At 40.9% G+C, this 16,967-nt stretch overlaps 1 protein-coding gene across 2 annotated transcripts in view; it reads left to right on the top strand.

Moving 5' to 3' along the window:
* The window catches only part of INSC (INSC spindle orientation adaptor protein), a 225,980-nt gene that overhangs the window by 60,989 nt on the left and 148,024 nt on the right, over positions 1-16,967 (top strand). For both annotated transcript variants that reach the window (XM_005303302.4, XM_065592123.1), the window contains exon 2: positions 9,478-9,572. In XM_005303302.4, the coding sequence (XP_005303359.1) occupies positions 9,490-9,572 (83 nt within the window). In that variant the 5' untranslated portion in view covers positions 9,478-9,489. The remainder of the gene's footprint in view (positions 1-9,477; positions 9,573-16,967) is intronic.

Below are 16,967 nucleotides of genomic sequence, written 5' to 3'. Positions count from 1 at the left end.
TAGCATAAGGGGAAGTAGAGTGTGTTGGGTGGGGTAGAGCTTTTCTCCCCATGCCTATTTTTCCACTGGTGCTCCAGCTTTAATGTTCATGTGGGCTGGGTGACCTTGAAGCTGTATTTGGCTTTCTGTGGCTGCATCTCTTCGCTATATCAGGGCCTGAATGCTTTAGTGCAAACAAGCTACCTGTCGCTCTGCAAGCACAAGACTAGAAGGCCAAGTCTTTAATTGATGATTGAGTTTTTGTGGGTGATTTGTATGTGCTGTTTATATCGTTTTCTTTTTCATAATAGTCTTTTTTCCTTTGAAAAGCCTTTGACTGACAAGTGTTTGATGGGAATGAAATGTGGCTTGTGATCTTCATATTCCCATCTGTTAATAAACATGACGAAACCGTGTCTTAAAATGTTTGGCACTGACATGATAAAAGGAATGGCAAATGACACAAAAAGAATATATCTGAGGTCGCATCTACACACACTGTTGCGCTGAAATAACTACACCGGTTGTAATTCACACCATTTCTTATTTCAGCACAAGTCTGGGTGTGGACACTTATTTCAAAATCCAAGTGTCCTATTTCAGTGTTGCTTAAGTTGGTAAGTCAATCTTTTACTTTTACAGGGAGTCCTCAGACTTGCGATGCCCGACTTACATCGGATGCCACCTACAGCACTTTTCAATTGACTGCCCATTTTGCCCCTACAATGCTTGTTTTGCCTTTAAGATGCTCAATTTGCATAAAGGTCGCTTGAAATCACTTCCTGGTTGCGTTTATACTGGTATGGAGCTGGAAGGGGTCACTTCTGATTGGCTTTGAGGCAGCAGGGTAGCTTGCTGCCGGGTAGTGTTGCCGCTTGTTTTTGATTGACTGAGCCCAGGGCCAGGAGCCAAGAAGAAAGCTTGAACAGTGATTGGCTGAGGCGCAGCATGTGTGCCGTCTCCCTGGCTTCTGAGCCTATGTTGCCGGCATTCTGAGCAGCATATGTGAGTTTGTGTTTGTTTGAATGCTGTTTACAAATTCAGTGTACAGTAAATACATTGATGTTGCAACATTAGTCATCTATAATTCATTTAGTACAAAAATTTGGGTTATTATGGTGAAAATAGTGTATCAGGCCTTGGTTCAGGAACCAATCCCCCCTTCATACCATTGATTCCTATGGGAAAAGCGGTTTTGACTTACAACATTTCGACCTACAATGCAATTTTGAGTAACGAATTGTGTCGTAAGTCTGAGGACTCCCTGTACTTTGACTGTGAAATAAGTGTCCACACCCAGACATGTGCTGAAATAACAAATGGTGTGAATTACAACTAGTTAAGTTTTGGTGCAAATTTGCATGTTGACCAGTCCTCATTGCCTGACCCAATGCCCGTTGCAGTCAATAGAAAGCCTCCTGTTGACTTCAGTAGGCCTTTGATTTAAGCCTGAATGAGTGTATGAAGTAAAATGTTTCCTAAGTATCCTGCTGTAGATTTAATGTTTTTTTAAAACAAGATTTGTGGAATGCATCTCCACTTTGCTATTAATATTAGAAACACTGAAAATTACAGGGTTTACTGCTTCAGGAAAGCACTTAAGCAGATGTTTAAGTCCCATTGAAGTTGCTGAATTTAAACACGTGCTTAAGTGATTTCCTGAGCCAGGACCTTAGTATCACCAGATGTTATATGAACAGGAGTTATACCATACTATGGTGGTTATAAGTGCCTCCAGTAAAACCTCTAATTTTCAATGTTTCTAGTATTAGTAGTAGCAAAGTGGAGAGACTCTCCATGAATCTTTTATTTATTTATTTAAAAACAACACTGTAGCAGGATACTAATGAAAGTGGGGCTAAATTATTTTCATCCAGCTGATTATATCCACAGGACAATTATTCTGCAATGGTTGATAAAGACAAAAGATCTTTAAAATAAAAAATAGAAAACTCTACAATTTGTTTATAATAAATCTTAAAGCACCACTGAATCCCAAGTTGACAGATGGGTGTCATATACACACATATTAAGGTGCTTAGAAATTTGCTCCTACTATGATAACCTATTATCAATATAAACATGACCAATGAGACAAATAAAAATAATTAGATTAAGAATATAATATAAGCATTTATAGGACCTTTTCAAAAAGACTGCTAGGTACTTAAAATGGTTTTATTTCTAGTAGCATTCTAATTTTGCCTTAATGAAATATTAACTTTCAGTAACTACTTAATTTATTCATAAAAAGTGGCAGCACATCTGTTAATATCACAAAGATTTTCATACAGGTGGGATGTGTGTGGTGTTGTCTTTTTCTTTGGTGGTAATTATGAATAGATCAAAAAAAATCACAAGAGCAACTTTCAAATGGACTTTGGGGAGAAAAAGTGTTGAAATGGGACTTCAGGCAGTGCTTGCAGACCAGCAATTGTGAGTGTTATGAAAAATCTCCCCAGGAAGCACGTGTGTGTGTGTGTGTGTGTGTGAGAGAGAGAGAGAGAGAGATTTTTAAGTTGAATTTTTAATATTAGTGAAAAGTGCTGGATTGACGACTCTGAGAGGAAACAATTTCTCAATGTATCTACAGAAAAAGCCAAGACATCAACAGTGCAAGCACAGCAGAGGCAGCACAAGTTGCCCTGAGAATGTGTTTCAGCCTTTCAGAGAAATAGCCTCACAGCATGTGTTCTTGACCTGGTAGATAATGCGTACATACATTTTTGCTAGTACCACTTCATCTGTACCCTTTTGGTGCCTGTTGTCTAGCGTTTTCTAGTTCAAACAAGATTTAAGGGGGGGTGGGGGAGGAAGATTTTTTGGTCTTGATTAGAGTGTTTAATGTATAAGATTAATTATTAGATATGCTAAAGGCTCTCTGGTTATGGCTTTAGGGGATATTTCTGGGGACATTTGCAATGCCATCCATTTTAGGAGATGTTGCCTTTAGGAATGCTGATTAGAGCTGGTCAGAATGGTTCCTCCTCCCCCCATCCCGCCCAAGTGGGAAAACTTCAAAAATATTTTTAACTTTTTAATGAAATCAAATCCCCAAAGATTTGGATTGGGAAATGGTACCGTGGTGTCACATGGGAGGTGTAGTTTGGGTGCCTCAAGCTCCCATTCTCTTCTGTGGGTGAGGCTTCCCAGCTGGACTTCATCTCCCATGATGCACCACAGCCACGGGACTCCCATGAAGCACTATAGTGAGCTAACAAAAAGCGAGACCATGTTTCTTCATGGGAAATGTAGTCCAGTCAGGGAGCCTGAGCAGTGGAGGAGAATGAACGCATGAGGCATTCAACCTACTCCTGTCAGGAGGCACTGTAGTGGCATTTCTGAGTGGAAACATTTTGACTTTTGAATAAAACCAAGCCATTTAGATTTTTAGCCATAAACCAAAAACGTTCCAATTCTTGAGTCTTCATTTTTTGTTGAAAAGATGAAATTTTCCTGGGCAAGCAGATGCTTTCAGCAAAAATGTGTTGAGTGGAAAACCCAATTTTCCTTTGAAAAACCAGTTTGGATGGATAATTTTTGACAAAAGCGCAGCTAAGAGCCATTCACATTTTGATGGGACAGACTACATTGTAGGTGGCAGAAGATACAGCTTGCCCACAGGATTCTCAACACTCCATTTGTATGGAAGTATGAGTATCACTCACGTGTGTTCAACTCATTACTCATAGATTGTAGAATTTCCTGCCTGCCAAAGAACTGTAGCTTGTCACATCAAATCATGACCCATGTATGCATTTTTATTAAGGCTTGAATTAAGCATTTAGCCACAGCCCAGTGGAAGCGGTAGTCTGGCACTTCACATCCCAGGAGAACAATGAGGCACAATCCCTGTCAGGGTTGCTTGGAACACAGGGGAAATGCACTCCCTGAAGCAGCTCATGGGACCATGCAACATGCTCCCCTTTCCAAACCTGGCCAATATTAACTTGAGCTTTAAGACATTTTTTTGGTCTGGGGATGGGGCTACATTCTAGTGATGTGTAACTTGATATACAAACAAGGATCTCTTTAAGTCTGTGAAGTGCTCAGGGATTCTTTAGGGTGCAGTATGATCCAGAAATAGCTTTTCATTAAAGACTCCTAGGGCATGATCTAAATATGTATTTTGTGGACAGATAGCTCAAATGTTTGTAGTTTTTTAATGTCTAAAGAAAATTAGACTGCAATGACTAGGTCTGTGCCTATGTATGTATACATATGTATAAACCTATGTATGTAAATAGCTGATTACTGCTAATGGAGTAGATCAGAGCCTCTCCTGTGTGTAAAGGTTCCCTCCATTGGCTAATGGAGCAGCTGCATTAGCTTGCCAGATAGAGGCCTTTGCTTTTGTGTTGGGAGCCGAAAAATGCGAATTCTATTTCTGATATCCATAATGTTAGTTCAGACACAGTCTGTTAGAAAAGGGGTCTCTGAGTTCTTTACAAATGTTTTTAATATTTAGTTTTATAGAGAGGAAACTTGACCTTGAAGATCAAGATTTTGAGTAATATTTTATTTCCTTGATTAAAAATGTGCTCAGCACCAATATGAATGAAGTATTTCCAGTAAAACTAAATTTACAGTTATTTATATTAGCTGCCCTTAAATTTGTTTTGGTTGAAGAGGCAAAAATTACTAAACTCAAGATATGATTTGATTTTTTTCTGTACTTTTCATGGTTGTATGGCAGAGCCCCTAATGTCAAAAAGACTCATTAAACCTGTTTCCCAAGTCAAGACATATCTCAGAAGAGATTTGTTTTAATATGTATGAGCAACGTAGGAGCAATTTATTAAGCTTTAAGCAATCTTGTTTTAAGATGGAACTTCTTCAGACTGGCAATTCTTTAAAATCAGAGTATTCAATAATAGTTAAACCACTAATTGTTTTATGCTATTCTATTTGCAGTATATTCCTTTGCTAGATACATCTTTTAAAAGTAAACTCATTATTTCCAGAAAAAAGTGTGTGAGTGTGTGTGTGTGTGTGTGTGTGGAAGTTTCCCAAACAATCTGTGGTATTGTGTATTATTGGATGAAGTATGTGAATTACTTTGGCTATAACTTTTATTTACACAGGACTATATTTGTGGATTTTGACATACAAATCCTGTATAAAGCAAGGAAATGCATTAGGAATGAGATCAGTTTGTTAGGAAAGAGGTTGAGGCCCACACTTAAAGTCAATTAAGAGCAATTTGGAGTGGCAAGTTTCGTAAATGCCATCTGAACTCCATTTACAGAGCATAGCCAATAACCAGCTGATGTGCTGCCAAAATTCCACTAGGGATCTTTTCAAATGTTCTGTGTTAGTTTGTGAATACATATGACATGCCTTAGGTAAAATGTTTTCTACCTGACCAAAAGCCACCAATTCCATAACCTTCCCTGGCACATCTCAGAAAATGCATCCGTTTCATATTGTTCCCCCACCCCCCCTGCCCCAATCCACCAATCTTCACCCCTGCTTCTTCTGACCAGCATTCTCCTTTACTCCCTGTCACCTCAAATATGCTTTTCTATGTGGTTCCCCAAACAGCAACAGTTCATCTTGGGCCTCATGAGTTTGATGGTGAGTGGGTTTCCCCTAGCGGTGGGTTGGATGGTTACTTAGGGTTATAGGTCCCTCTTGATTCCTGAGTAGGGCAGACCTCCTTTGACTGTTGATAGTCTCATCTAGTCACAGACTGTGGGGGAGTGTGTCTCCCCCTTCTTTGCAAAAAGCAAACAGTTCCTTTTGCTTTCCCTTTTTTTGGCACAAGGAGCTGTAGACCAATGTGGAATTGGCCCCAGTATGATTTTTATTTTTTAAGCTGCCAGTTTCCCCCATGCCCCCCCACCCCAAATGATGAAAAACATTACAAATTGCTAAACTACTGTGTATGGAAAGAAATGTAACAAAAATACAAGTTGATAGTGTGGCCTGTTCGGGGCGGTGGGGGGTGGGAAGAGGGCATGTGCTGAGCCTAGTGGCCTGCTAAGCAAGGCTGACACCTTCTTAACGAGGCTTTGGCCCTTCATCCCTTCAGGAGCCCTTAACTGGGGAGGAGGGGTTACTTAGGGAGAACATGGATTTCAAAAGCCATCTCTTAAGTGACTAGAGGAGCTAGTGACCAGGAGCAGCAAATGGGAGTGTTGCGAGGGAGTTGAGTGAGGGCACTCAACTCCCTCGCAACAGAGCCAGATACACCGAACATTATCTAAACTTACACCAACAAATGCTCCTCACCAAAACAAACAGAAAAAAAGCTACAAGAGTAAAAATAATGCAGGTAGAAGTCCAGCAGCAGAGTGGAGGCTATCCAGTTTATTGCACTGAATACATGATTACCTGCCTTGTGGGCAGGTAACATGTGCATTTGGTGCAAGCAGCTCATGATCCTCAGAAACCAAGTATGGGCTCTTGAGGCCGGAGTGGCTGAACTGGAGTAACTAAGGGGCACTGAGAGGTACATAGAGGAGACTTTCCAGGACACAATAAATTGGTCCACCCACGTCTGACAGCCTCTGCGCTGTTGAGGCGGATGAAAGTCTTGGGGAAGGAGACCATCAGACTGTAATGGAGGGAAACGATCTCATAGTTGGGATCCTCCTTTCAGATTATGTCATGGTATCCTCTGTATGGAGGATACCCTCCTGGAGAGGGAACTCAGGAAGAGACATTGATAACCAATAGAACCACAGGGTAAATTGCCTGCCTGGTGTGAAGGTTGCGGATCTGTCGAGGCATCTAGATAGACTAATGTGCAGTGCTGTGGGCAGTGTTCCCTCTAATTTTTCCCTCACACATCACCTCCATATTGGTGCACATAACAAAATTCATGTGGCGGCGGTGGGGCTGATGGGTTCGGAATGTGGAAGGGGGCTCAAGGTTGGGGTGAGGGCTCTGGCTTGGGGTGCAGGCTCTGGGGTAGGGCTGGGGATGAGGGGTTTGGGGACAGGCTGCCCCAGGGCTACAGTGGGGAGAGAGGACTCCCCCCAGCTCTCTCTCCCTGCAGCAGCACCCTGGGACTCTCGTCTCTCCCAGCCCGCACAGCCCCGCTGGGGCTGGGACAGAATTGTGTCTCTCCTTGACTGCCACACACAGCCCAGCTGGGGCTGGGAGGGATGCCCCAAACTTAGTCCCCACCCCCACCTGACCCCACCCACTCCCTATTTCCCCCACCACCTCACCTTCCACGTCCTCTCCAGGGTCCAGAAGGCACCTAATTAGTGGAGCCATGCCTGCGTGGCTCCAGTAATCAGGTGTGTGGCCCTATATTCCTCTTGTGCGGTCGCCCAGGCGTGAACTTTAGAGAGAAAGTAGCTGGGGAGAAGCTGGTGATCATGGTACACCTAGGTACCCATGAAATAGGGAAAGAGGGCCTAGAGTCCAAATTTAGGCTGCTAGGTAAGAGATTAAAGTTCAGGACTCCCATGGTACATTCTCTGAAGTGCTTCCAGTTCCACATTTAAGATAGGCAGAGCCACAGAGTCTCAATGTGTGGATGAGATGATGATGTTTGGAGGAAGGATTTAGGTTTATTAGGAACTGGGAAACTTTTGAGGAAGGAGGAGCCTATACAGGATAGATGGGCTCCACTTAAACCAAAATGGAAGCAGATTGATGGTATTTAGAATCAAAAAGCTCAGAGAGGAGTTTTTTAAACTAAGGGCTGGGGGAAAGCTGGCAGGTGCTGAGGAGCATGTAGTTTGGATAGAGACATCCCTTAGGGGAGGGCCTATTAATGGGGATTCTCTATATCCTATTAAAGAGGAAGGGATAGAAGTTTATAAAGTACAGGTAGGGGCTGAAGAGAAACAGTCAAATGAAGAGTCCCAGTCATCACATGAAGGCAGACAACTAATGCAAGAAGTCTAAATAGTAAGATGGGTGAACTTGAATAACTGGTATTAAATAAGGATACTGATCTAATAGGCATCACAGAAACTTGATGGAATGATGATGATCAATGGGACATGGTAATACCAGGGTACAAAATATAATAGAGTAGTTCATGCTGGTGGGGGAGTGGCACTATATGTGAAAGCATTACGTTGAATATAGCAAAAATCTTAAATGACTCAAACTATACCATAGAGATTCTATGGGTAGAAATTCCATGCTTGAATAATAAGAGTATAGCAGTACGGATATACTACCGACCACTTGACCAGAATGGTGATTATGAAATGCTGAGGGAGCCTAGAGAGACTATAAAAATAGAACTCAATAATGATGAATTTCAAGTATCTCCATATCTACTGGGTACATGTCACCTTAGGACGTGATGCAGAGCTAAAAGTTCTCAACCACATAAATGACTGCTTCTTGGAGCAGCTAGACCTCGAACCCACAAGTGGCATACAGGATATCATCAAAGTGGTGAATGTGGCAGGGAGGGAAGGAATACTAAAGAAGCTAATCACAATAGCATTTAACTTCAAAAAGGGAACGATACAAAAATGAAGAAGCTAGTTAAATCTAGTTAAATGGAAATTAAAAGGAACAGTCATGAGTGAAATGCCTGCAAACGGCATGAAAAGTTTTCAAAAACACCATAATAGAGGCTCAAATTTGAATGTATATCCCAAATAAAAAAGCAGACCAAAAACATGCCACCATGGCTGAACATCAGAGTAAAGAAGGCAGTTAGAGGCAAACAGGCATTCTTTAAAAATTGGAAGACACATTCTATTGAGGAAATTAGAAAGGAGCATAAACTCTGGCAAATGAAGTGTAAAAGTACAAATCGGCAGGCCAAAGAGAATATGAGCAGCAACTACCAAAAGACACAAACTAACAGCAACAAATTGTTTAAGTACATCAGAAGCAGGAATCTAGCCAATCAATTTGTGGGGCCACTGGATGATTTAATGTGCTAAAGGAGCACTCAAGGTAGGCAAGGTTGTTGTGGAAGCAGCTGGCACTGGTCACTGTCAAAAGATGGGATATTGGGCTAGATGGACCATTGTTCTCATCCAGTATGGCCATTCTTATGTTAACACTTATCATTAGACATCAGGGGCCTATCCTGCCCACTCCTTTAATGCAGAAAAATGTACATATCTATGTATGCTGCTAAAACAGTGTTAACATACTGCCTGAGCTGATCCTTCACACAATAGCCTGATGCATTGTAATCTGAGTCTGCTGCCTCTGGGAGATCCTGGGATGTAATTTCTGTGAGGGAGAAGGGGGCGGCTGGGTAATGTCCCTGTGTCACTTCACAGCCCCCATACTAGTATAATGTTCCTTACAAGTGACTCTTTGTGCTGTGCAATAATACAAGAATCTCATGAGCACAGTAATCCTATGTGTTCTTTCTGGCCTGACTCTCTGCCAGAGCGATGCAAAGCATTCTTAGTGTAGAGGAGAATCCGGCCCTTTGAGTTGTTCTTAATGGATTATTTTGCTACATATTATTACTGTATGCCAAAAGAGTGGTTTGACACTTGATTGTACCATATCAGTCTGACTTTCTCCTGTTTTGATTTATTTATTTTATTTTAGATTTTCTGGCTTATGAAGAAGTACACTAACAGACTGAGAAGCATGGCTTGTCAAGGTGATGACTACTTAGATTCCCTTCCACTGCCAGTTCAGCGGTAAGAGCTGATGTAATGTGTAGCCAGTGATTTATTGTGTGATGTTATAATTTACATTAAAAAATATATAATACACCTCTACCCCGAGATAACGTTGTCCTTGGGAACCAAAAAATCTTACTGCTGTATGGGTGAAACCGCGTTATATCGAACTTGCTTTGATCCGCCGGAGTGCGCAACCCCGCCCCCCTGGAGCACTGCTTTACTGCGTTCTATCCGAATTCGTATTATATTGGGTCGCATTATATCGGGGTAGAGATGTATCTCTATTGTATGCTAAATAGAGTTAAATTGTAGGATTATGGAATATAAGATCAGTAGTAGAAGGGATAATTATTTATTAGGTATGTAAGTAAGTAGGGTTGAAATGCAAGGCCTACAGCCTGAGGCCTGTAAGATTTTTAGCTTAGTCATATTAGGCCATAGAATTAAGAAATGCTTGACATAAGTAAATACTAAAGAATGACCCTATGCCACAAGATTACGGGGAAAAAGACGTACCAATGGATGATATTGCGAAAAATTAACAGAGTAAATTTTTGCTTACAAGATACCCAGTAGTCACATTTTTCTAACAGTGCACCCTGCAGTTAGGGTATATCTGTGCATAAATGCTAATGAGGTATAGTCATATACCATTATAAAAAGAGGGTGCCCAGATTAGGAAAATTAAACTTTCTGTGGGGAACCTCCTGCAGGAACCATCCCTCTACTGATGACCAATGCATGAGCCCCATCAGACCCTAATGCTTAAGGTGACCAGATGCCCTGATTTTATAGGGACAGTCCCAATATTTGGGGCTTTGTCTTATATAGGTGCCTATTACCCCCCCTCTCCCTCACCTTCCATCCCAATTTTTTCACCCTTGCTCTCTGGTCACCCAGCTAACACTATCTAGGAGGATGTGAGTATAACTATATTTGTAACTTGTGCATAAGTCTGTATAGAATTTCTATATGTTTGTAATCACTTTAATTGTAACTTTAATAAAACTTGTAAAACGGACTAACCCTTGAACTTGTGAAATGTATGTGTGGTCACTATCCTTGGTTTTTATGTGTTCCTAAAGACTCTAAACCTGAAGCAAGTAGCAAAAGTGACTTTCACTCTAAGCTTGAAACTGTAGCCACCAGAGCTGAACCCACAGTGATGTAATACCACATTACAAAATTCACTTCAAATAAAATAAAAGGCTGCAGGTGTCATACACATGTGAGTGAAGATAAACACGGAGTACTATATCTGAAGTCCAGTAGCTCTGGTTTGGCTCAATGAGTTTCTCTGTGGATCAAAACATCCAAACTTTGATGTTAATTTGGTTTTGTGGCTCCAGGTTTAAAAAAAACATACACATACATACTCAGCTCTTTGTATGTAAGTCTGGGTTGCATTTATGCAAAGCTATTAGCAAATCTCCTATTCCATGTGTGCAGTTTGGTGTTTGGGGCATACAATTTGGTTGCTTAGAAAGAGAGCATGAATTAAGTTTTTTTTTTAAAATGTCAGAGTGTATTTGTAGCAGTAATATAGCCGTTTCAATTACTTTATAGTATCACAATCTGATTAGTGGCTCACAGTGATGAAAGTCACCATAATGAATGGTACCCTATTTAGACTGCTGAAAACCCAACTATAGAAGTAGTTGATCATTCCTAACTTCAGTAAAAATGAAATTATGATTGTTCAGATATTTCTTGTATAACCCACACCCACTTAGTGAGTGCTCTGTCCTCCTCTAATGGTAGCTGAGCGAAATTTAGAGGTGGTTTAAGAATCCCGAAACAGTTACACTTTCAGAAATGTCTGATCTCTTGTATGGGTTTTTTTGTTTTGTTTTGATTTTTGGGTTTCTTTAAACGTTGTTATTAAGGTTTGTTCTGGTAAGAAAAAGGAGAGGGAGAGTATGATGGAGGAGGGAGAATGGATTGCAGTCTGTCATAATCATAACAAGACCAAAAGAGTGGCGAGTGTTTCAAAGGATGCTAAAGTAACACAAAAGACATACATAAAATGAAAGAAGAACGTGAAAGAAGGGGGTTGGTATTGGGGAAGGAAAAATACTGGGCGGGCAGGGGAGGAGGGCAAACAGCTCGTACTACTTACTCATGCGTGTGGGTTGAGTGCACAATAAGGTCCAAGGATGGTGCAAAACAGTCCTCCCAATTTGAAAACCACAATAAAATGGCTTTAATGGGTGGGATTTAAACAGAGTTGTGAAACAATTGATGTGGGCTTGTAAAAGGAATAACATAGAATAGTATTTAAATGAGGACTGAGTCAGGTTTCAGAATAACACTTGGTTAACTAATAAGAAATAGGCTGTTACAACTAGTTGATAGCCAAGTTTGCATGCCTGTCTCAGGATTCTGGCTTTGTATTCGTGTGTGTGTGTGAGGGAGAGAATTGTGTTAATCAAGAGGAAATGTGGCACTGTATTGTGTTGTGAGGCATTTAACAAAAATATAAATTTTATAAAGAGTTGAACTCTTTATAACCCAACACCCTACCAGGAGTCTGTAAGACCGCTTGTTAAAATGTATTTTGTTTCCACAATGGTCGATTTAGTACTGATATCCTCTATCCTTAAGAGAATACCACGTCCAATCTTTGTGCATCCTTGACTGCTATTAAAGTCACTAATTATGTTGAATGTGCAAGAATTCAGGACAGGCCCTTAAATTGTGTTCCTGTCCTGTTTAAATTGTTTACTCTGTTTTTCGCTCCACTATGATTTTGTGGGAAATCACAGTTTGGTTTGGGAAGTCCCTGGTGTATTGAGTCACCTCACTAGTGGTTTTCTAGCATACTGTCAGACCGATCTTCTCTAATTGACATCTGGTTTGATATATACAGTACTTAGTGTATAATTTATCTCCTCTCCCCCCCCCCCCCCCCAAAAAAAACAACAAAAAACTAAAAGAGAAAAACGAAACCACTGTTATAGAAACCTATTTTCCATCTCTCTAAGTTAAGAACACATAGTGACCAATATGAGTTTTATGAGAGAAAACATTTAAAAGTAAATTTAAATGATCCCTCTTTCAGTTAGCATTGTTTAAATGGTTTCCAGAACTATCATTAGGTTTAATATGAAACACTATTCTTTTAAGGGAATAGAGAAAAACGTTTCATGCAGATGCCATTTTCAGAGTGATAGTCATGGCCAGTTCAATACAGCTTGTTTTGGTGTATATTCCTTAAATATGCTTGATACACTGCTGTAATGTCTCAGCTTAGCTTTTAAAAACTCCCAATTGATGGGAACTATTTTCCATCAGTCTTTCTCTCTGAAATTTTACTGCATTTTAATTCTCTCCATGTTTCTAGGGAATTCTTCCAAGTAGGGAGGTATGGGAAGATATTGATTTCTCCCCCCACTCCCCATGGTAATGAAGTAAAATACAAAAGGCTGATCAGCTTTTGTTTAAACCTCCTGCTGCAGCCACACTTTTTCCATCATATTTGTGGCTTTTTGCAAAGCTCCTTATGGATGGTAAAACGTTACCATGAGCTCAAGAGATTTAAAGAGGACATAACACGGTTCTTAAATTTAATGTCCGACTCATTGGTTGTTAGCATGGCAAATACAGAATACCTAAACATACTTTCATGTTATAAAATGCATAATGAGAAATTGTCTACATTTAAAAACAAACCTAAGAAACCTATTTTGTGCATTTCAACCTCATCTGCTAAAATAGACTCTTTTATGTCTGGCCTTGGCTCTCCTCACAGAGGATAATCTGCTTATATTCAATTTAAACAATTTAATTTCATAGGGTGTAACCTCCCCTGGTTGGAGATCCTCACTCCTGCTTTATGCTAAAATGGTCTAACAGGGCCCTAAAAGCCCTGTATCTGACTGGGGGAAGATTCTCCAGGTGTAGGAATCATGGAGGACAGCCATAAGGCTGCTTCCCGAAGACCCCATCCCAAACCTGGTAGAAGGTGTCTTGGTAGTGGGGATGTGGCCCACAGCACCATGTAGATTCTGAGCAGTACTGTGGCCCATTGAGGGAAGGCTTAGACTGGGGCTGCCTAAATTTCTTTAGGGGCCTCTCCAGACCCTGGAACAGCAAGGATCTGGAGGATACAAAGTGGTTGAAGCTATGTTGGTCTCTGCCCTCCTCTTGGAGTGTGAGTTCCGTGCTGCCCATCTTAGCTCCCCTGAAATTCAAAGTGGGTTGAAGGCACTTTGCAGTTCAGGAATGTTTACTATAGAGTTTGAATATGCTTTTAGTTCTAAAAATGAAATGTGACCCTAGAGATGAATTAGTCATGTTTGTACTTTGCTTTGGAATTATAAAGGGCAATATATTTTATTATATAAATAAGTTTTATTCAAAGGTCAGGAGTTAGATTTTTTTTCTGGCCTGAGTACTCACATACTATCAAACACCCATGGGAGCAGATGGCTTATCTTCATTTTGCAATTGGTTTAAATCTTGGCTCTGAACATCATGTTATAATACCGTTTTCAGGCTATAGTGTCTTGCACTTGAAGCTCATAAAGCACCTTACTAATATGAACAAATCTAAACTTCAACCCTGTGATAAATATTGTATCCCTGTTTTACAGAGGAGAAAACCAAGGTCCAGTGGACAATCCTTTTATATTTGGATACCTAAAGTTAGCTATTTAATTCTTATAACTTCTGAAAATCAGGCCGCCTTTTCCTAGATGTAGTCCCGCAAATGCAAAAAGTTTACTGTTAAGTGACTTGTCCAGAGTCACAGAGGAAGTCCATGGCAGAACCAGGAATAGATTGCAAGTTTCCTGATTCCCAGTCCTCTCTTTAACCAAAAGGCAATCCTTCCTCCCTTGTTGGATGTTCTTCCTTTCTTTGTTAGACTAACGAACAGAGCCCTAAGAAGGAACAATACAAATAAGGTCACCCCATGCATATTTATAGCCTTGTGATGCTCTCTAAAATGTGCTCTGTATCAGCAGTATTCTGATAATTTATCTAAGGGAGCAGCTTAACTATTCTGTCATAAGAGCAACTTGATCTCTGCCATCAAGAAAATTATGCTTAGTTTGGCTCTCAACTCTTTAAAATCTAGACTTAAAGCATTAACTTATTCCAGTTATCTTAACGTATTTACCTGGGTTTTATTCCATGGTTGCATTAGAGTTTATCTATTAGTGTTCCCTTGTATTTGTATACAGTAGGTGAATGGAGCTATATACATTTAATTTATAAAGAATTGCTATCAATTACTAGTGAAAGGAGCTATGTAAACTCCTAATGATGATGCTAGCTCCATGGCCGTATGTCACATAATGCCAATCACCAAAAACTGTGAGCTTGCTGGAAAAACAGGAGGAACATTCCATGAAACTTTTTTAAGGCCTTCATTATCATGGATTGTGCTGAATGAATGGAAAACTTGGCACCAGCAGTTTTCAGCCACCTCAACTCAGTGTCTAAAATTGTACAGGTCTGTCTCATCTTTCGCTGGGGTTACGTTCTGCAGTCAGCGCCTAAAGCGAAAATCGCGTATAATCAAAATTACATTGAGTGTAATGGCGGGTGAAATCGCCCGCACTACAGAAACAGTAATTAAATTGTTATTTTTCTCTTTGTTTTTGTTTTGTTTTTGCTGACCGTGAAAAGCTGGAATCGCACATGTTAAATGCGCCTAAGATGCGACAGACCTGTACCCATAATTTTGCATGTGAAAACAAATGCTGGATCATTTCCTGTGACTTTCAAGATGCATCATGCAGCTGGGTCAGAGGGGAGCCTACACTGAACTATGGGCCAGGTGACCCAGCTCATAGGCAAGAATGGGGGCCAAAACCACAATACTCATGAGGCAATGTGGCACAATTGGGAAATGCAGTTTAATACTGAACTGACTTTAAACAAACCTTTTCAGGTCAGGTCAAATGTAGGGATAGACCTTATTACTAATGCCAAAATGGTTAATAAAATTATAAATTATTGTAATGTTAGGTAAACACAAGATTGCATTTGCACTTACTGAATTTTAAAAGATACTTACAATTACTTTCATGCAGATGATGTTTGGAAAATGTTAGCTCACATTAGCATGTCTTTGATTCCTTACTTTATTAAATGAAATGTTTTAGCTAATTAAATACATTTCTAGGGAAATCTCTGCTTTCTGTTAACAGGTATCAAATGACAGGTATCAAAAATGTCTGAGGATAACACCTCCTTAGCCATAAATCCATATTTTTACCTCCAGTGTATTTACATCGATTCTGGGATATAGCTTTTATATAATTCTATTTTGCTTAATCATTCTATATTTCTTTTATACAGTGTTTGCAAGATGTAAATAAGTGTTTTGTCTTGTACAGAATGGGAGTAATGATAAAAAATCTACTGAGATACAATGGAGATGGGGCAGTATAAGAACCTATATAGAATAGAATTTGCTAATTCTGTTTGAGTCAGAGACCTTAAGAATTATATAGTTCAAATTCAGTTTAATGAACTTGGTGCAGCCTATGCACAGTTGAACAAAGTTTTTCTCTCTCTCTCTCCTGAGATCATTGGACTTGAGAAACGAGAAACCTGATGAGCCTTCCAACAATGTATGCTTGACTCTGCATTCCTGATGGTCCTTAGCAATCATAACACATGGTGTAGGGAAATGGAATGGTTCTGTCTTTTGCTCTTGCCATCTTAGTATCTAAGCATCTCACACAAAAGTGGATTTATGTAGAGTTCCCTCTAATTTTTCCCTCCCATGTGCGGAATGAATTTTGTTATGTGCACCAGTATGGGGGTGATGTGGAGTGATATTGGTGGACATAACAAAATTCATGTGTCAGGGTGGGTCAGAGAGGTTCAGAGTGAGGGAGGGGGCTGAGGGCTGGGCAGAAGGTTGGGATGCAGGGGAGGGAGTGAGAGCTCCGTCTGGGGGTGCAGGCTCTCGGGTGGGGCCAGGGATGAGGGGCTCAGGGCTGTGGCAGAGGATTGGGGTGTATGGGGGGGGGTGAGGGCTCTGGCTGGGGGTGTGGGCTCTGGAGTGGGCTGGGGATGAGGGATTTGGGGTGCAGTGGGACTCCCTGGGCCTACAGTGGGCCCCCAAGCTCTCTCTCTGCAGCAGCACCTGGGCTGTGGGGGAGAGGTGCCTCACCCTCGGCCGTGGCAGGTCTGGGCTGGGCTGTGTCAGGGCAGAGGGAGGGGCGCCATAGCAGGTCTGGGGCTTGGGGAGAGGCATCTCTCCCCACCGCAGCCCTAAGTGCCTCACAGGCGCTCAATAGGCTGCACGGCCATGCAGCTTAGAGGGAATTTAGGAACACCCTTGTAAGGTAGGGTACTATGTTCCCTGTTTACTGATGGAGACCTGAGACAGAATTAGATTGTGACATGCCCAAGGTCACCCAGAAAATCTGTGGTATACTAGGCTTTGAA

This window comes from Chrysemys picta, chromosome 4, assembly GCF_011386835.1.
Source record: "Chrysemys picta bellii isolate R12L10 chromosome 4, ASM1138683v2, whole genome shotgun sequence".
NCBI lineage: Eukaryota > Metazoa > Chordata > Testudines > Emydidae > Chrysemys > Chrysemys picta.
Note: the sequence above shows the minus strand (reverse complement) of the source record. Positions and strands in the feature narration are given on the sequence as shown.